A 20,844-nucleotide genomic window follows, 5' to 3' on the forward strand; every position below is an offset into this window, starting at 1 on the left:
CCTCTTGTGGTTGGTTATATGGCTGCACTTTGCAGGTTGAAAAATTTTAGAAAAAAGTTCAAGAGACATGTTGATGGTTCTCTTTTTTAAAGCTCTATTATTTTCTTCAGCGACCATTTTTTTATTAAACATTGAACTGTGTGAATTAATGAAATATACATTTCATTGTAATTATTGGTCACAAAGGCCATGCAGTTGACATATGTTGATATTCTTACCCCTTTCATAAAGCCAAAAGGCCCACATTTTATATTTTGGTGTTCAAAAAGCCCCGAATCCCGCCGAATTTTAAAATCGCCCGCACAGCGCGAAAATTTGCGGCGCATGCAAGGTGTTAAAATGACACCCCTTATATTCAGTGATGTGCACCTGCAGAAGTTTTGGCACCAGGCCCTGCACTCAATCCCCCGCTATGCATGGTTTGTGAGGAGCAGGGGGTTGGGCACCAGTGGGTGTTGCGCACAGGGCTTGGTCCTTGGTTAACCACACATTACACATGGCCGAAGGCTGTGTGCCGCATGTGGTTGGCTAACTGAGGGGAGTTGGACATAGGGCCTGCCTCAGGCAATGGACCTGCGGTGAACTCCACCAAAGGCCATCCAAGGCATGGGGTTGGCTGCCCACAAGGGGTGGTTGCAGGGCCTGGCCTAAGGACAGGACCTGCGGCCAACCCCACGTTGCACTAGATGTGGAGTTTGCTGCAGGTGAGGGGTTGGTTGCAATTCCTCTCCACGCAGTGCAAACAATGGGTTTGCTGTTGCGTATCATAATAAAATAATAATTTACTTTGAAAAATCCTACAAATTCTTTGAAAAAAACGAATGTTAAAGTGGCATTATAGTTCAGTATGGTAATAATAGATTATTTTCCATTAACAAAAACCTTGGAAATCCACTGAAAAAAACAAAGATCAAAGGAATATTATATGTAGGTGAAATTATGAGTTTAAACCCCCCATTTTAAACTAACAAAACCACTAAAATTCACCATTTCAGGATCTCAAGTAACTATAATTTGATCCTTAAGATAACTATAACTTGTGTCTTTGCCATGTACTGGTACATTACTTATGACATGATCTATGCCATCATTAATAACATGACTGCAAAATCTGAAATGACATAATTGATGACAAGACTGTGCATGTTGGGAGCGCAAGTTATAAAGTTATAGTTACCTTAGAGCACGAGTTATAGTTACTTGAGATAAATAACCAATGAATTTCAGTGCTTTTGTTAGTTTAAAATGGTATGGTTTAACTGACATTTTCACCTGACTATAACATACCTTTAACCTTTGTTTTCTTTCCATGAATTTGAGAGGTTTTAATGGAAATTAAGATATTATCACCATACCTGATTATATGGTCAGTTTAAACTTCGTTTTTTTCTGAGAAAAATAAATAAAAAGATATATATATATATATATATATATATATATATATATATATATATATATATATATATATATATATATGTATGTATGTATGTATGTATGTATGTATGTATGTATATATATATATATATATACATACATATTACCTACTGGCGGTCGCCAGTAGGTAGTTATAGTTAGGACCCCTTTTCCATAGGAAATCCGCAACATTCTATTTTGAATAACTTTGGCGCCGGTCGACGAATCCTCACAAATTTCTCAAAATAGGTGGGGCGCTACGCTCCGCTCCTACCCTGAAAGTCTCGGGAGGATTCGTCAAGCGGGGGCTGAGATAAAAGGGGGGTCCCAAAACGCGTTTTTCCCATGCATTTTTCCATAGGACCTTTAGACAGGGCTACAGCCCGAACGGCTGAACAGAATTACATGAAATTTGGCAGAGAGGTAGTCCTCAAGTCAAGGAAGTGCCTTTTGTAGGTTTGGTGTAAATCTGTTCAGTAGATTCTGAGAAAATAGCCTTTAAATCAATATATATATCTGAGCCAGCTTACGGTACGCTTACCGTAAGCTTACCGTATGCGTACGGTGGCGTGCGCGAGCGCGATTCTGATTGGCTCTTAGATCTTAGTAAACATTCGAATCGGCCGAAACCAGGAAGCGGCGGCCGCCATTTTCTCTCTCGCACTGAGAGTTAGGTTGTTAAATAAAACCAATACACATGTAAAGGAGCTGTTTTGACAGCTCACACACACATAGCCATGTTGAGGGAGTCCCCCAAGACCCCCCAAGGCCAAAAATGCCATTTTTATTTTTTCGCTAATTTCGCCGATTACGCTTACCGTACGCGTACGGTAAAAAATGTAAAAAAAAAAACACTATCCACACTCTCCCCACCCCCTGTGCTTTTGGCGGCCGTAGGCCACCAAATGTGCAGGGCTTATCAGTGGTGTGAAAAACCACAATATTTTTAACAAAAATAATAAAAGAAAAAATTATCCACACTCTCTCCACCCCGTGTGCAAATGGTGCCCGAAGGGCATCATTTGTGCATGGCTTATAAGCACCGTAAGCACAGTAAGCACCGCGTGCTTACTGTGCGCGCACGGTGCGCGAAGCGCACCGTGCGCGCACGGAACGAACTGCGTTAAGTGGGCGCGCACGCCACGAATGGCGTAAAGTAACTTAGCATTTAAAAAACCGTACAAATTCACTGAAAAAACCATAGGTTTCACACACGTTATAGTTAGGAATTAGCATTTAAAAAACCTTGCAAATTCACTGAAAAAACCATAGGTTTCACACATGTTATAGTTAGCGGAAATTTTACTGATAAAAAACCAGTGAAATTCCCCCGTTATAGTTAGTGCAGGCAACTATAACTCACGCGACCGCAATCTTCTGCTGATGACAAATGTGTCTTTATGAAAAAAAAATATTTGTAATATATGTATAGCTAAAAATGTATGGAAGAAGACATGGGCAAATAAGTGTCTAAATACAGTATTAGCATCAGCAGAGGATTGCGGTCGCGTGAGTTATAGTTGCCTGCACTAACTATAACGGGGGAATTTCACTGGTTTTTTATCAGTAAAATTTCCGCTAACTATAACATGTGTGAAACCTATGGTTTTTTCAGTGAATATATATATGTATATATATATATATATTCCCAGTCAACTCGCAAAATCTCCTTCTGGTGCGAGAAAAGAGCCACACGAATCCAGTTTCCTGAAATCCTTGTTTATTTCACAGGGCAAAGACGCGTTTCGAGCAAACAAGCTCTTGGTCACATGACCTTAGGTTCAGAGTTCAGTCATTATATCGAGCCTCCGAAGACATAAACAAAAGACTTTCACACGAAAGAATTACTCCATGTCATAATTTAACAAAAAAATATATATATAAGCTTGTTTTAAACGCATAGATCAAAATCATTTCACAACTAATTTTTTACTTTTCTTAATACATATAACAAACGATCAGGTCGTAGTTTTATCAGACAAGGAAAAAGTGTGTACCCTTAGTATAAACATACTCAAAAAAGAAAGAAAAGAGAGATTATGGTATAGTACCATTGTTGTCTCCATTACTAGTCTCTAATTCCTCTGCTAGTGTCAATCTTGGAGTGCACTTAATTCCAATTTCTTATTAAAGTGGCCCAGTGTTCTATATAAACCAAAGAGAGAAGGAGAAGGTGATAAGAACAACCCTCTGAATCTCCGTGCTCGTATTATTTATCAATAACAGTGCTGCATGTCGGTTTCATGGGTCCGTTCTAAGAGGGAGAGACAAAAAAGAGACATAAGATAAAAGATAGGGTACAGATCAAATAATTCAGTTCTTTACCATTGATTCTACACGTTGATATTGTGACTATAATCACCATCCATACAAAGAAAAAGTTTTACTAAAGTTAATTTATACATGGTTTCAATCACTATGCATACAAGCAACATCAAGACTGAACTCAAAAAATCAGAAGGAAAAAACTGGAGTTCCTAAAGGCAGAAAGGACAGTGCTGCACCGATCTCAACCAATTTCAGATTGGGGGATTAAAGGTGTACATGCATTTCTTCATCGTTATTCATCCCAAACGGAGCTACACAACCGGCTTGTAAAATAAATTTTGATTCCAACCTACGTAAAGCTTGGTTTCTGTCCCCTCCTCTAGGGTTTTTAATGACGGTGTCAAGGGCAAAGAATTTAGCCTTCGTCCAATCGCCATCATGTTCTTTGCAGAAATGTCTGGCTGTGCTATAACTAAAATCCTTATTAGTAATAGCCCGCCAGTGTTCTAGAATCCTCTTTTTCACTGGGAAGATAGTTGACCCTATGTACCACTTGCCACAAGGGCAAGTGATTACATAAACAACATAGTCTGTAGTGCACTGAATATTCTTGCGAATATACCATTTTCTTTGAGTTCTCTCAAGGATCACATGTTTCACACTCTCGCTGTGGCTGCATGCTTTGCACTTTCCACAACGATTGAAACCTCCTATTTTCTCCAGCCAAGTAGGTTGCTGGTTACAAAAATGACTCTTGACAATCATGTCTTTAATTGAGGTTCCTTTTCTATACGTGATTGCAGGGTGTGGGCCAAGTTTTTCTTTTAAAACCTTATCTTGGATCAAAACATCCCATCTCTTCTTGACTATTTGGTGAAATTGATGCGACTGGGAATTAAAAGTAGTGATGAGTCTGATTGGAGAATCAGTCTCCGTTTGTTTGATCTTAGGTGCTTTATACAGCGCCTCTTCTCTCTTAATGTCATCAGCTTTTTTCTCTGCTCTTTTAATCATTCCCTGTGGGTACCCTCTAGCAAGAAACCTTTCTGACATTTCTTTTTTGTTCCTTTCATATGCTTCCTCTGTGCTGCAGTTCCTCTTAGCACGGAGGAATTCACCAAATGGTATACTCCATCTAAAATTAGGAGGGTGGCAACTGCTTGAATGTAAGACTGAGTTCCCTGCGGTGGTTTTTCTGAAGACTTCTGTTTCTAATTTGTTATGTTTTGCTGTTACTCTAATATCCAGAAAGTCAACTGTTTCTTGGCTGTATTGCATAGTGAATTTTAAATTTACAGCATTTTCATTCAATACATTAACAAATGCCAACAGTTCTCGTTCTCCACCTTCCCACACAAAAAAAATGTCGTCAATGAATCTTAGCCAGATACTGACCCTGTCTGTCCATTGTTCCATCACTTCGCTTCCGAGCACCTGCTTCTCCCACCAGCCGACCATAAGATTGGCATAGCTGGGAGCGAAGCAGGTGCCCATCGAAGTGCCTTGTATTTGTTTGTATAGTGCCCCGTTAAAAGTAAAAACATTTTCCACAAGGCACAGTTCAATCAACTGCAATAACATGGATGTGTGACTCAAGAGATGTTTACCCCTAGAGTTCAAAAAATATTCACAAGCTTTCAGCCCATCTCTATGCCTAATGCTCGTATAGAGACTCTCCACGTCTAAACAGACCAGCCAATAGTTATTGTTCCAGTACAAATTCTCAATCTTCTGTAAAAAATCTTTAGTGTCTCTAATGTGTGAAGTTAAATCCTTAACATAATCAGACAAGAAAAAATCTACATAAATAGAGACATTCTCAAATAGGCTATTCTTAGATGAGACAATAGGTCTGCCTGGGGGTTGCGTGGAGTTTTTATGTACTTTCGGGAGCAAATAGAAGGTGGGAATAGTGGGTGTCTCGTTCTTTAGAAATTTCAATTCGTCCCAACTCAGCAGTTTCTCATCTGCCCACTTATCAAGGAGAGTAAAGAGGGTACCTTGTAGTTTATTAGTATATGACCTGTCAACTTTGACATAGCATGTTGCATTATTCAGTTGCTTCATAGCTTCGTTCATATAGCTTTTTTTGTCCCATAGGACAATGTTTCCCCCTTTATCAGATGGCTTAATCACTACACTATTGTCATCCTGTAGGCTCCTTAAAGCATTCCTCTTAGATTTACTGAGGTTAGTGTTAGTGGCAGGTTTCTTCAAAAGATGTTCAATATCTTGGTTAACCATTTCATGGAATAAATCAATGTTATCTTTAGGGGTTTGTGGTCTGTATTTAGACTTCCCCTTAAAGGGTGTAGTGATCGGTCTTACAGTATCTAAGCCTCTCGTGGTGTCCAAATTCGTACCCTCCGGGATCTGAGTTACAGATTCCAGGGTGTTCAGACTATCCTCCTGTGAGGTCACGGATTGTGTATCAAAAGTACTCTGTTCATTACTTAAGTACCGTAGGGTTTCTAACATCTCAGTATCATCTAGAGAGGATGTAGAGGTAAGAGAAACTGGCCCTGTTGCATTCATGCTACTATTTCTCATGTGATGGATTTTAAACAGTTTCAATTTTCTTACAAAACAATACATATCAATTCTAGTTTGTGAGTAATCTAGTGGGAAATCTGGACAGAAACTTAATCCCAATTTCAGAACCTCTTCTTCTATTGGAGTCAAAGATCTGTTAGAAAGGTTTATTACCGTAAGTTCTTGGTGCTCCATTATTTGCCTCTTTGGTTCTGGCTCTTTGTTCCCACTCCAGTATTGTTTCTCCTTTTTGCGCCGTTCTCGCCTCCTTTTACTTGCGTTTTTCCTCTTCCTCTTCCTCTCCCTTGGAACCTTGTTCTTCCTCTCATCGAGTGTTCGTTTGCCTCTTGCATGAGGCGTAGTTCCTCGGAAAAAGATGTAATTTCCGTTGGAAAAGGAGTGTTGCTGTCTGTTGATTCCACATCCGAACTCAGGCTTGTACCGGATTCCCATCTTCCTTCATCCGCGGCTCCCAGAGCCTGATCTTTGGTCAAATTTGAACGTATCTTGTCGAATTTTCTGGCGAAAGTTAATATTCTTCCAGAGCGATAATCTCTTTCATCCCTCTCAAACTTTCTTTGTTTTCTTTCAATTATATCTTTTTCAAATATCTTTATTCTGTCGTTTATTGTTGTTAGGATTTTATTTACTTCACTCTGGTCAGTCTCTTTAGCCAATTCGTCAAGTATTTTTTGTATTTCAATGACTAGGTCCTTATGTTCCTCCCATGCATTTTTGATGAGGATTTGTAACATCATTTTAGAGCATGCAGTGGTATTGTCTAGCCATGCCTTCAGGACCTCTTGCTTAGGCTTATTCAGCGTTGGTACGATGAAAATTCTCAGGCCTCTCGGGATACGGTCTACTTCCAAATAATTTTGAAGCGACGTAGCCTCCCACCATCTACTTAGCTCTTTCTTTCGTAATCTCTCCAGTAGGTTTCCCTTCTGCTTAATGTTGGAGGCAGAGGACTGATTGGAATTCGTCATGCCTTGTGTAGCTCCATCGACCGTTTTTTTAAAAATCAGAGCAGCTGAAGCCTCTCTGCCCTCCAGGAACTCCATTGCCCATATATATATGTATATATATATATATTCATCAGCTAAAATGGTCACAAGATTTCTTTAATGTGAGTTAACCAACTCACATTTTCATATATGCCAACATCTTGAAATTTGAATTAGGGAGAGTTAAAAAATCAGGGAATAGTATATTTTTCCCTTGACACCTACATTAAAGCAGAGCAAACAATTTTAGGTGGGAGGCAGCTAAAATAAAGCAACTTTTGGCTTAAAACAATCAGGAGCCTCCCATGTGAATTGGGTCTGTTAGTATGTATGTATTTTAAAGAGGAGAATAAAACGTGCAAATAAAGTAAATGTGTGGAAAGGTGGTGATGGCAATGGTGAGGCTGTGGCTAGACAGCATGATAATAAAAGAAAAGGGTACACTTGTGAAATATATAGCAAGTGCACATTATTCTATGAGCAAATTAGACTAGATAAGACGTTTGTAGCCCTTAATGTTCGATATCTTGGTGCCCTTAGCATGTTTCACTCCTTGGCCAGGTTAGAGCCAGGAACTCTTGATAAAGTCCCACATAGAGGTGCTCTCTAGAACACCAAGTAATGGCACTCATAAAGGTTTGCATTCATCTTGAGGCACCCAAGCAATGATAGGATTTGCTATCTGGTGGCCCATTGGCTGGTTTGGATGCTGAGACTGTGTAGTCACATGAAGCTTGGAGGTGTTCACGCCCACTTCTCTTGGTGTCAGTGAGAGCTACTCTCTGGTCACTCTGATTGGTTGAAACCCTTGCAGTCTTCTGATTGGTGCTTGTAGCTGCATATTGAAACAAACGATCTCCCTGTCGATTTCAACTATTGGAGAAAAATTATCATTTCTGGTTCTTTGTTCTTGGAATGTGTTTTTGCACCAAAGAGAACAGTGCTTCTGGTCATCCTGAGACCATACACCGGTTTAGAACTGACCCCTGAAAATATTCGAGGCTGGAGGTCTCAATTAGCTGTCAGATGTTAATATGGTGAGTCCAGACATTCAGTGCTGCTCTTCCCTCTAGCACCTCACACATCCCACTGTGACCCGTTGACCCTACTGAATCTACCAAACATTTCTTCTAAACTGCTTGAACAGCTCTGACTCTCCTGTGGATCCATTCTGGAGGATAGCCAAAGCCTTCAACAGGAGTTTTTGGTGGTAACGTCTTCCACCATCTTTTTTCTCTGCTCTAAACAAGAAGTCAGAAACATAAGATCCTCGCTCTGCCCTTCCCTCCCCCTGCAGGTTTCCAGATGATTAGTTGTGGGGCAGGCCTCAAGCAAATCTTACTGTCCAGCTCCAACACCATGATGCAAACATTGGTTTGAGCGATAAAGAAAGGTGTACCTTGTAAGGTGCTTCCCCAAGGGCACCAAGAGAAACCAAAATACTTTTGAGCCCATCTCACTGGCCCTGTCAGGGTCAAAGAGATAGTTGGATCGCACACCTGATGTCCAACAGACAACTTTGGCACAGACAAAACCTGCCTTACTGAGGGGAAAGTAAAGCAAAGAGCCACCGTCCCTTGTATTCTCTGGCCACTGGCACCTTGAATGAAACAAATCATGCATGTGGTCAGGATCACAAAACAATGGCACAGACTTACTACTGATAGCACCACGCTCGCCAAACTTCAAACCAGAACGTGCAACCAGCTCTGTAACACTGCGTGCATACTGGCTGTCCAATCCTATCAGCAGAACTGTCTCGCCCTAATCAGCGAATAGTTGTTTTTTGGGTGATTGGTGGCAGCTCACGAGTTAAAGTGAGGCTTGTTATTGACGCAGCCATAGTCTGTCCTATGAACAAGTGCCTTGTTTCTGTGGATATGTGTGAATGTGCTGAGAGCAGTTCAGCAGGTGCATGTTACTATCGGGGGTGGGGAATGCTGCTCTTAAACTGACATCTGTTGGCCCACCCAGGGACAGCATGCATTCCTGAGTCTTGTAGCTTAGAGTAGTATTCATTCCTTCGGGTGCTGCTCCCAGTAGCGGCCTCGTCTCCTCCAGCCAGCGACCCTGTCCTGCCTTCCTAAAAGAGTGGTGCACATCTGCTCACAGACCTGTGCAATCATTACATCATTTGATGCCTTAATGCCTAACTCCAGATAAAGGACATACACGTTTTGGCTTTAAAGTCAAACTAATCTGTTTTTTTCTTGTAGGAACGTGCGAAGTTGCATTTTTCTTTGCAAAATTCACAAAATAAATTCTATGGAAAACTTGACAACCTTTGAAATCTTCAGCTTTGACACTTGTGCATAGAAAAATTCAGTGAAAGGAAAACTTGCAGGAGGAAAAAAATCCGCGAACATTTGCCATTTTATAAAGGCCCTTTGCTGAATGTAACTTCGGTCTTTGCCCAATGTCATTTGTAGAGAAATGATCACCTTGCATTTTCCTGGATGGGTGGGTTTGAGGACTGCGCAAATGACCTCACACTGCACTGAAAATGGTCGTACAATTTGGAGGAAAGCTTTTCTTGGGTGAAAATATACAGAAATGTACCATGTATGGATTGTATATCACAGCTGTCGGGATCAAGCCTCATGGGCAGTATGGTTATTGAATTGAAGTACGTTATGACTTTGTTTATATCCAAGTGATGGGCTTGTCTTAGTGTGTGGGTAAAATCCCCGAGTGAGCAGTCTGCTACTTCTCTCTGCCTGCATCAGTGCTGCCTTGCGCTCTGCAGTGAGATCCCGCTCTCCCTACATGCCTGTATAACCTCTGCAAACTCCGAATGGCCTGCACACTTCCTGTGTACACTGCCTCTATGTAGTATTATGTTGATTACATGAAGTTCACTCTAGTCCCTAGTGTGGCCTGTACTACAGTTCTGCAGGGAGCTCCCCCCCTGTCCCCTATGCCTGTATGGCTGCCTTGTGCTGTTCTACGTTCTGCAGCCTCTATTCACACCCCTCATTCCCAAAGATGAGTCCCTAACATGAGTTCCTGTTCCCAGTACCTGCAACCACCCCCATGAATGTGCCAAGGCCCGGCATGTGAAGCATGCAGTCGGCGTCACTGCAGCCATGACTGAGGTGGAGGGCCCATCAGGCAAATGGTGGACCAGAAATGGTGGTTGACTCCTCTAGGCTCCAAAGCAAGGTCAAGGAAGCATAGTGGGCCAAGGTGAACCTCAGGGAGAGGCAGAGGGCATGAAGATCTAGGAGCCGGAGACCATGACATCACATCAACCCGATTGGGCAATATCAGGGGCAGCATTTGTACCGACCATCAACAAGCCAGGAGGACGAATAAAGGTGGGAATTCAGCAGGCACAGGCAAACCTTGACCTACCTACAGGAGTGTGCTGTGGATGCTTTGCCCACCCACCCAGGCTGGTAAGAAGACTTAAACATAAAAGAACTGTTGCAGTGGTGCGGTCGAGGCAGAAAAACATAAGGACCCTGGGCCTCAAGTGGACCTAAAGAGGGAGGGGAACGGACTTCCTTGGCTTTCGGATGGGAGAGATTTGGGGAGGTACCCAGGGTGGATTGGTAAGGCAGGCACTCGGGCAATGTGCCGGTATCTAAGTTGCAGCTGTGGGCCACTTTTGGGGCAGTGTGGTGGCTGATTTGGGCTGTGTCTGTGATGTTCAGTGGGTGCCTGAGCAGTCCTTCTGGAGGTAGAAGGGTCTCTGCTATCTTCGTTGTACCAACGGGGTGGAGGTGTCATTCCCAGTCTCTCGCTGGCCCGTCCCATTAATGTATGCAGATTGGGCCGGGGCAGGGGGCCTGAGCAGAAGTGACCTCACTTCTATTCAGATGTGGTTCACCAGTGTGAACTAATCGGTGCACAGAGTCCTGGCAACATTTGCATTTTTTTTATTGCAGTGAAGTTGAGAAAACGTGTCTCTTTTGGAAAACCCCACCACGCGCCCCATCTTTTCAAATACTTCAAACACTGAAGAAGTGTCTTGCAAAATGGTGCAATCTGCAAAATATGGGCCACTTTTATTGGGGGGCCTGGGCCTATTTTTGCTCCCAATCCAACCCTGGAAGTACCCAACAGGGCAGATGTGGCCGCCTATGTGCCGGCAACAGAAACAAGCGGTCGGTATTAAGTTGAAGCCAGGAATCTGTGGTAGGGCTTAACCCTTCCCCCTAATGCCTCGCCCCTCATATCCGGACACAACATCAAGGACTGCCAAAATATGAATAATGAGTGAATGTTCAACATTAATTTCGTCATTACGACGTCCAACTAATCCCCGGTTGCTTGTGGTGACTAACCATTGTACCTAATAAATTGCATCCAGACTACTCCATTAACTACTTTGTTTTATGTGGCGGTAAAAGGGTTGCCCGTGGTGGCCTGACTTCACAGGTTATAAGCAGTGGGTTCCTTCCTCGTCTGAAGCTCAGGCCCAGTTCTAAGTTGTTTATTTCAGTGGTTCTGTAAAAGGTTGGTGGTGGGGCATTGGCTCTGAAGGGCACTGGAAGGAATATGTGTATTTCCTTCCACTTCAGTGCTCGTGGGAAAGACAGATGGGGGAGTGTGAAGTAGTGTGTGTGTGCGTGTGTGTGTGTAAGTCTAAATAAGAACAGTGCACACACAGCATGAATCAATTAAACATACACTGTTTCAAGGCAACCTTTGTTGCAGATTAGTTAAAACTGCTTCTCATCCTTTTTGAAACATTTCATAAACATGAAAACAAATTGAAGAGCTATTGCATTTGTGCAGTTTCCAAAATGTTCCCAGTTAGTAAGAGCTAGGGTGTGTGTGAGGGGGCCTTTGTGGCTTTTAACAAAGACCTCCTGAGTGTGTGGAATCGTTGTTGACTCTTGTCTGCAGTGACGTGTTTGTGTGATATTTCACAAGATACTCACAGTTAATGAACTCATGTAGCTGTGGAGCCACGAACAACCATTCCTAAAAACTCTCCACTGTCACGGACACCTCATGGTACCTGACTTTCAGGCATAGAGTGCATAATATGTACCTGGGGGCTCCTGCTTGAGACCTGTGCAGCTGGGGGTCTCCCTATAATGTTACATACGTTGTCCCTTAATCAAAAAACAACCTGACTAGACACTTTTATTGGGACTCGGGTATTCTGCCTCTCTCCTCTCTGTGGGTGCAGACATCATGTTGAAATAAGTACTCCTTTTTCAACCTTCAAAAAAACCTTTCAAAGTACTATTGATAACTTTCAATGGACTGAAACAAAAACATTTAAAATGTAACACCACAGACTTGGCAAGTTGCAAAAATCTGGAATTTCACAAAATTCCACCTGAGGATTTTTTTTCTTCGCAGAACCCTACCAATAGGTTGAAGAGTCCACGAGGGGTCAAGTGTACACTACTTTCTCTATGAGGACTAATTCATGATTCTGAATTCCTCATAAAAGTTCTAATTTGGCGGTGTGTGATCAGCCCTTATTGCCTGGTCACTAGATCAGTCTTACCAAGGTGGCAGAATGTGGTTGTTTTGTGGCATTTGTCCAAAGAGCCAAGTTCTGCAGTGGTTATGATCAAAGTTAGTGCTTGAGTAATGGTACAGAAGAAAATGCAAATAGTATTTGAACCTGTTTTTGCGGTACCTGCAAATTGCACTCACAAAGTGTTGAGCTCACTGGTTACCAGTGTTTTGCAGCTGGTAACTGCGAGGGAAAAGCACATAGATTCTGTTATAATGGATGCAAAATGGGCACATCACATACGATTTGTTCCCTATTATTTCTTATGAGTGGTAAATCAAGAGCGCAACCGCTGGGAATGTCCAGAGCACACATGTTTGGCACTGAGGTGTTTTAACATTTATTTATTAATCATCAGGTCTACATAGAATGATTGAGTCAAGGATGTTGCTTACCTTCCTCACCATGTCCTTTCTCCCTAATATAGCAGCCTTAAGCAGGTCTTTACTTCTCTACAATGCTGTGAGGAATTGTCCAGTGATCTGTACAAGGGAGGGAAGGTCTTTCTTCTCCCAGGTGATCCATACTCCTGACTCTTTATCAGTTTTATATTGTACTCCACAGGTGGCAAGGGATCCTGTACTTGGCACTAGTTTCAGCTTTGTTGTCCGTACGCCTTTAGGAAGTCCGCCTGTTGGCATCAAGTATTTTGTGCCATTGCCTCTTTGTGCCTGTACGTGGTGTGCCAGTACCAGACTGGCAATACCGGGCATGGGGTATTTAGTGCAATGTGTCTGCATACACTGCACTGCCAGCCTTTCAGTATTGTGGTCTTTGGCTTGGTTTATCCTAACTGCATTTGAGTTCAGAGCCAAGAGTAGGTGTTACCAAGACCGTAGTTAACGGATCTGCTGGAGATTTCCAATCCAGAGCCATATATGTTTAACATGTTTTTCAAATAATATTACTATGGGTGTCAAAGTTCTCTTTGTGACACTTCCGTGAGGTTTATTTAAAAATTTGCCAGCTTCAGGATATCAGCAAATTTGGTGAAGCTTAAAAGTAAAAAGAGAACCTAGCAAAACCATTTTGTGGGATACTTCTCCTGCAAGAAAGTGTTTTCCTAGCATGCGAAGTTGTCAGACTACACAACTCAAGTGGTCCCAGAGTGAATGCTGTTCTGCATTTAAATGACCTGAGCACGGTCCGTGTGATGCAACGCAGAGCCTTGCTGTCTTAGCCCCCAATGGATCTAGTGGTAAACCTAAAAACACAGCTCAAATCTTCTGTTTGGAAATGGAAGAACACGACCAGATGTCCAGGAACAAGATATGGTAAATGGGGTTAGACGACAAGGCTGGGATAAATGAAGAGGAGGAGGAGGGAAGAGGGTGGGGAGAGTGGGTGGCTGACAACAGTAGTCCAGCAATCTTGGCTCTAAAGTAGGGTTATGTAATGTGTTTTTTCATCCGTGTATGTTTACAAAGATTTTGAATTTTGCCCATCTCCGAGGGTGCCATTTTCCAGGTTTTCTTTAGCCTTCGCCCATGCAAAGTTTTTTTTGTCTCCAAATAGTGTGATACATTTAATGCTAAAAACAAAAAAGCTAATAAAGTCAAGCACAACCTGCATTGCGCCACTTATTATCCTTGTGTTTTTATGACCTAATTCAATTCTGGAAAATGTATGCAGATCCTCGTGCGCACTCTTTCTAAAGCTTCATATGCCACTTGTAAAAGTATTCTGCTGAAGATTGATAAAAATAGATATTTGGATTTCCATAGTACTGAGTATATTGTCCATCCATAACTCTGCAGCTACTTTACTTAGACCATTGTTCTAAGGGATGATCTAATTGTGGGATACAGGTGCCACAGTGGGACCACTGACTGGGATTTCAGACAGAACCATGGGCCCTACTTGTGGTACTTGTCCATCCATGACTCTGCAGGTACGCCTTATAGACCATTGTTCTGAGGGATGTTCTAATTGTGGGACACAAGTGCCGCAGTGGGACCACTGACTGCGGTCTCACGCAGCAGCATGGCCCTACTTGTGGTACTTGTCCATCCATGACTCTGCAGGTATGCCTCTAAGGCCATTGTATTAAGGAATGTTCTAACTGTGGGATACAAGTGCTGCAGTGGAACCACTGACTGAGCTCTCACACAGGAGCATTACCCTACTTGTGGTGCTTGTTCATGCTCAATAACCTTCCACTTTGGTCTGAGTCCATATGAGCTCATTCCTGATCTCTCTGTTAAGATGTCCAGCTGAGGATGGTTGTGATGTTGTTTTTGTTGAGTGCCTTCTGCACTGTTCCCTAGAAATCACTTCTCCCACCACATAATTCCACTTGAATGAAGACGTGAGCCATGTATATTTGATTTCCACAACTCATGTTTCTTGGACACTCGGGTCATGACCCACACTCTGACCCATCCTTGACTACCAGAAAGTAAACTTGATGACTTATCACCATACGTAGCATGGTTTCTTGTAGATATTTCTTATACTTGCTTATACTTGTGTTTCATTTCTCCGTCCCAGGTGGATTGTGCCTGCCCTGCCGAGTGCAGTTGCCCTGAAGTTCCTTCGGCTTGCTCGCCTGGCATCAGTTTGATCTTGGACTATTGCAGCTGTTGCAGAGTGTGTGCAAGGCAGTACAATGAAGACTGCTCTCTGGACCATCCCTGTGATCACATCAAAGGGCTGCACTGTGATTTTGGGGCAGATCTGACGTCCACCAAAGGGATCTGTCGAGGTGAGTACCCATACCTGATTTATGGACTGATCTTAAAACTGTATGTTATGTATGGCTTTCACTGAGTCTCACTAGCACGAATGCCAGGTTCTAAATATGGTTTTCACTGCTATGACGTAGCAATAATTATTAACCGAAGCTGTACCCACTGTTGCTGCCTCGTAAGGGAATTCCAGGCTGCTCTGACAGGGCCCTCAGAATCTATGTGCAGCACCAGCTTGAGCACAGGCTGATAAGGGTGGGTGGAAGAAGGCCAGATGTTTTGTTTGTTTTTTGCTTTTTTGCAACTGGTAGGAGAGGCCATCTTAGGTATGTCTCCCCCATTGCTCTTCTGTCCCTGCACAGTACTTAAAAACAGTGGCAGAGGATTTTGGTGAGCCACAGATTGAAAAAATATAGATGGGTAACAGTGAATAACAGGGATGATTTTTACCTTTGGATTCTGAGTGACATCAAAGAAAATTCACACTTTGCTCTTGTCTATTCGATTTAACTTAGAACCCCTTGCTGAAAAACATTCCCATTATTTACCGTTACCCTTCTATAATTCTATATGCTATGTATGGCTCTCACCGAATGCCACTCTTGTGACTACCAAATTCCATATCTCGCAATTCACTTCTGACATAATACCAATCAGAAACATAAGTTGTTTCCCACTGTTGCTATGTCATAATGGAATTCCAGGCAAAGCTTACATGGCGCTCCGAGAGACTGTGAGTGCTATGCAGGTTCTCTGCCCCAACGGGGAGCAGAGGGCACATCTTTGAGTGTGAAAAGTGGGGAGACTGCACAGAGGTGGTGGGAAGCAGAAGACCAGGTATTACTTTCTTATTTTTTACTCTGGGACCGGGAGGAGAAAGCCCATCACTCCTGTGCCCCCGAATTGCAGTTGATTTTGGGGGGGGGGGGGGGCACACATAACATAAAACTATAGATGGGTAAAAAGTGAATGAAAGGGAAGTTTTTCATCTCAGTTCTGAGTGCTGATGTCACTCCAAACCCCTCTGTAGAAAACCTCCCTGTTGTTCACAGTTACCTGTTTATAATTCTATCTATCACAATAGAGCCCCAATCCTATGTTAACTATCCTGTAGGGTCTCTACAAAATGATGTTGTCCATTGCAATTGCATTGCAGCAGTTGGAAGCAAAGTTTCTTTCCCGCTGCTGTGATGGACCAATGATCAGTCCTAGAGTCTCTTTAATCCATACTTCTTTCTTTGTTTGAAATACAATTCCAAAAGCCCGTTTGCAATAGTGGATGTGTTTGGAGCTCATACACAACATAATATTGTAGCTAGGTAACTGAATAAAGCGGGTGTTTTTCACCTTGATGTTATGATTGACATTGTAACAACACAAGATTCGCTCTGATTGGCTATTTTATGTCACTCAGAACCCCTCAGTGAAAAACATCCCTGTAATATGGATCAGAAATTCTGGATGCTATTCAGAGCGTCCATTGATCGAAATCTGTTTTTTTCACCCTGTTGTGATATCAAGAGAAACAAATGTTATTTTCCAGTGCTTCATGAGCGGAAGCGCTTACTTTCCAATGGGTTCCCCTGTCTTCCCTGGGTCGATCGTAACATGAGGGAGGCAGTGAAATGGTGATTGGCAGGCACCCACTTACTCCTGCCTCTACAGACCTGAGGGAGAACGTGAACAGTGCATTGCTTGCACCAAATGCCATAGTTCTCTATTGCCTTAGGTCTCGGCAGATCCGCTCGATAGGGGGTAACAAGTCAGCTGACCGGTGGCACTCACCCGAGAGCATGCGCTGGGGCGGGAGCGGGAGTAAAGGCGCAGATCGTGGTGGAGTTGGTCCTTGGAAACCAACTATTTTTTCAGTTTGGGCAAGGGTGAGATAATGCATGTTGTTAATGGGGGGTTTGAATGGCAGAAAAGCAGTGATTTATTTACTCATGTTGGGTATAATGGGTGTAATTATAGACGGTAGTGAAGGTGGGTGGCAGGAGGCCAACTATTTTATTAATCTTTGGGAGGACTTGATGAGGTCATCTTATGCATGGCTTTCCCTCAATCCTCTGCCGCTGGGCAGATGGCGGAAGCAGGGGAAGTTGATTTGTGGGGGGTATACATAACATACAATTAATGGATGGGTAAAAAGTGGATAACTGGGATGTTTTTCACCATTGGGTTCTCAGCAGGCTTGAGTAAAATTTTAATTATGCTGATGTAATTAGCATAATTTCGCACTATACTTGTTATGTGAAATTCCCAAAAGTACACCCCATGGTGTAATTACACGCTATTTGCATTAATAATTTAATGAATAGGTGTGAGAACAACAGAACATGCACTGATGTTTTGCAATGTTTAGCACAAAATGTCTCCTTGACTCAAAAATTGGCATGCATTTTGAGCTAAAAGTAGGCACATTTTTCACACCCCTAGTTCTCAAGTATATCATAGGAAACTCTAGCTCGACTCACAAAACCCCTTCGTGAGAAACAACCATAATGTACATTTACCCACCTATTATTCTATACGTTCTTAACCAATGCACCCTCAACAATATCCAGCCAGATTTAGTTCGAATGTGTAATTCTGTCTGGCCCTGTAATTATTTTAGGAAAAGGGTTGGCTGTATTTTAATTGTAGCTGAAATTGCTTAAATGTAAGGGGTTAGCAGCCTGTAATGGAAATGGTTGGAAACAGAACACTGTTATGTTTAGGTCTGAACTGACAACACATGTAGCGTGATCTTTTGGTAACATTTATTTAAAGTGCACATGGTGGCCTTTTGTCTGCTCAGAGGAGAGTTTACCTCTCACCTCATGCTGCTGGACATTTGTTGTATTATTGCCACCACTGTGAAATGCATGCGTTGCAATGCATGGGGGACTATTTTACAACTCAAAAGTACTTTGTTTCATTACACATGAAATTCTTTATCTCATAGATGCATTATGTTCCGAAAGCAATCGATTTTGTTGTGTTTATTCCCTGAAGCAGGTTTAAAAAAAGTTTTAGGCAGGGCTCAGAATGCAAAACAGGTCTATTTGCTAAATGCTTTTTATTACTGTAGAAGTTTAATCTGGTTTATTTAGTACAGGGACATGTTTGCCCTCTAGTGGAAATGTCAGTGCATTGCTCGCTCACCTTGTTCAGATCCAGTCTGATTGTTTGCTTTTCTGTCGTTCGCAGCAAAGTCTGAAGGCAGGCCGTGCGAGTTCTTTGGGCAGCTCTACCAGAACGGGGAGAACTTCCAGCCCCATTGCAAACACCAGTGTACCTGCATTGATGGGGTGGTGGGCTGCATGCCCCTCTGTCCCAAGGAGATGGCGGTGCCCAGCAGTGACTGCATTAACCCCCGGCTGGTGAAGGTACCTGGCCAGTGCTGCGAGGAGTGGATGTGCGACAGCAACCACATCCCAGAAGACTCTGGTGACACTACCGGCGACCCAGACGACGCCTGGAGGTCCTCTGAAGAGGCAAGGGAGGAGAGTGACATCGACCTGGTCTCCAGCAACGAGCTCATCAGCCTGGTGCGCGGCGGTGTCAAACAAGGACCGGGTAAGGCGCAAAGCTCTCATGTGTGCTCAAGTGGCACCCTCGCGTAATTAGGGTACCACTCGAGCACTTAATTAAGGTATACTGTAGTTATGCATACTGCTCTGCTTTTATTGGGAGATGTGAAGTGGTTTAGCTTTTTTATTGCTAACTTTCAGTTCTGTATGCTTACTTACATTCGAGTGAAAATCTGACCATTTGCTAGAATCTATGCCGCAAGCTGTACATTTTGCAGGGAGAATTTCTTCAACTTGTGCACAGAAAAACTCTGCAAAAGGTACATTTGCAGACAAAGAGTCTGCATACATTTTCCACCTTTGGGCTGGATTTGATTAGTGTGGATATTATCTCACAATGTGGTGACAATTGCTACAAAACTATAGGAAAACCTCCGATTGGGGAAGGAGAACTAAGCTCACTCCTCAAAGGGTGAAATCAGGAACTTTACAAAGCTTTGCTTGCATTTAAAAAACAAAAAACTTTGAGGGCTCCATGTGTTAATGAGGATGTCATGTGACAAGAATGGGTGTTTAGGGAGGGTCTGAAAATGATGCTTGAAGATTTAGTGGTTGTACTAGTAAGTTGCCATCTTCTTTTTGATTGGCTTATCTGTTATTGGCTTCTATTGCATCCACTACCTCTAGTTCTCTCAGCAGTAGATCCTAATTTAATGTCATTGGTGCGCCGATCAGAATCTCCCCATAGCTCTATGAGTATGCAAATACTTTATGCGTCAGTTTTAGCCCTAGCATCAAGCTCCGGAGTCCCTTAGTGCCTATTCTTGATTGGAAACTCTTCCATACAATGCAAATATTCCCACTAAGACCCAATAAACGGAGCTGCCAAAACATTAGTTGAAAATTAAGCTGCAGAGAAGGAGTTTTTTTTTTTTAGGTATTTTATTTAATGTATTCATTTGAGGAGGGAGACCTTGGTAATATTATAAAGGCAGCCACAGGTATCAGACGTCTGAGGATTGGCAATTTTAACAAATCAAATTTTGATGGATTGTTGGAACCCTGCATAAAAAGTGTTAAGGTGTTTATATAATCTTACAGTCACAGTAATATAAAGAGGGTTATTTTCTGCGGACTTGAGATAATATAGCTCAGTGGCTTCAGCGTCTGCTGCAAAGAACTGTGAGGAAGTAACCGGCAGATTCAAAGGTTTGAATTACAGGATAGGAGACTCAACACTTCATTCTTCTGAAGTTGCTAAACCGTGCCGTACGTTGGAGTTTTAATAATAGCAGTGATCCCCATTAAGTAGAAAGAGACTGTTGAGTTTGTTTTGTTTAGAAATGGCAACTTCATCTCAAACTTTAGACCAGATTAAAACATCCTCATACATTCAATAGCACACTAATAGTGACTGATTCCTAGTAGCACAGCACACCCTGAAGGACAAGCAGAAGGGTTTATCTTTTCTTCAGGGACAGGCAAGTTGTGCTTTCAAAACCATCGGGCCCGATTCACGGAAGTAACTTAAGACAAAATCCTAAACTTACTACTTTTGGTATTCACAGAAGGCATTTAGTAGTAGTAAAGTTAGGATTTTGTCTTAAGTCTGTCTTAAGTCTGTCTTAAGTCAAACTTAAGACCAAATCCTAACTTTGCTACTACTAAATGCCTTCTGTGAATTCCAAAAGTAGTAGGACAGACTTAAGACAGACTTAAGAAAGACTTAAGACAGACTTAAGACAGACAAGACAGACTTAAGACAGACTTAAGACAAATTTAGGACAGACTTAAGACAAAATCCTAACTTTACTACTACTAAATGCCTTCTGTGAAAGCAAAAGTAGTAAGTTTAGGATTTTGTCTTAAGTTAGTTCTGTGAATCGGGCCCATCTAGTCTACACCAGCAGGATTGCATGGCTGTGCAGTGTTGTTATTGACAT

At 42.4% G+C, this 20,844-nt stretch overlaps 1 protein-coding gene across 1 annotated transcript in view; it reads left to right on the plus strand.

Moving 5' to 3' along the window:
• The window catches only part of LOC146868462 (CCN family member 1-like), a 38,419-nt gene that overhangs the window by 9,559 nt on the left and 8,016 nt on the right, over window positions 1-20,844 (plus strand). The window contains exons 2-3 of the mRNA XM_085610243.1: window positions 15,193-15,406; window positions 18,579-18,947. Coding sequence (XP_085466369.1) covers window positions 15,193-15,406; window positions 18,579-18,947 — 583 coding nt within the window. The remainder of the gene's footprint in view (window positions 1-15,192; window positions 15,407-18,578; window positions 18,948-20,844) is intronic.

The sequence above is a fragment of the Triturus cristatus genome, chromosome 1_2 (assembly GCF_964204655.1).
Source record: "Triturus cristatus chromosome 1_2, aTriCri1.1, whole genome shotgun sequence".
In the NCBI taxonomy this organism is placed as follows: domain Eukaryota; kingdom Metazoa; phylum Chordata; class Amphibia; order Caudata; family Salamandridae; genus Triturus; species Triturus cristatus.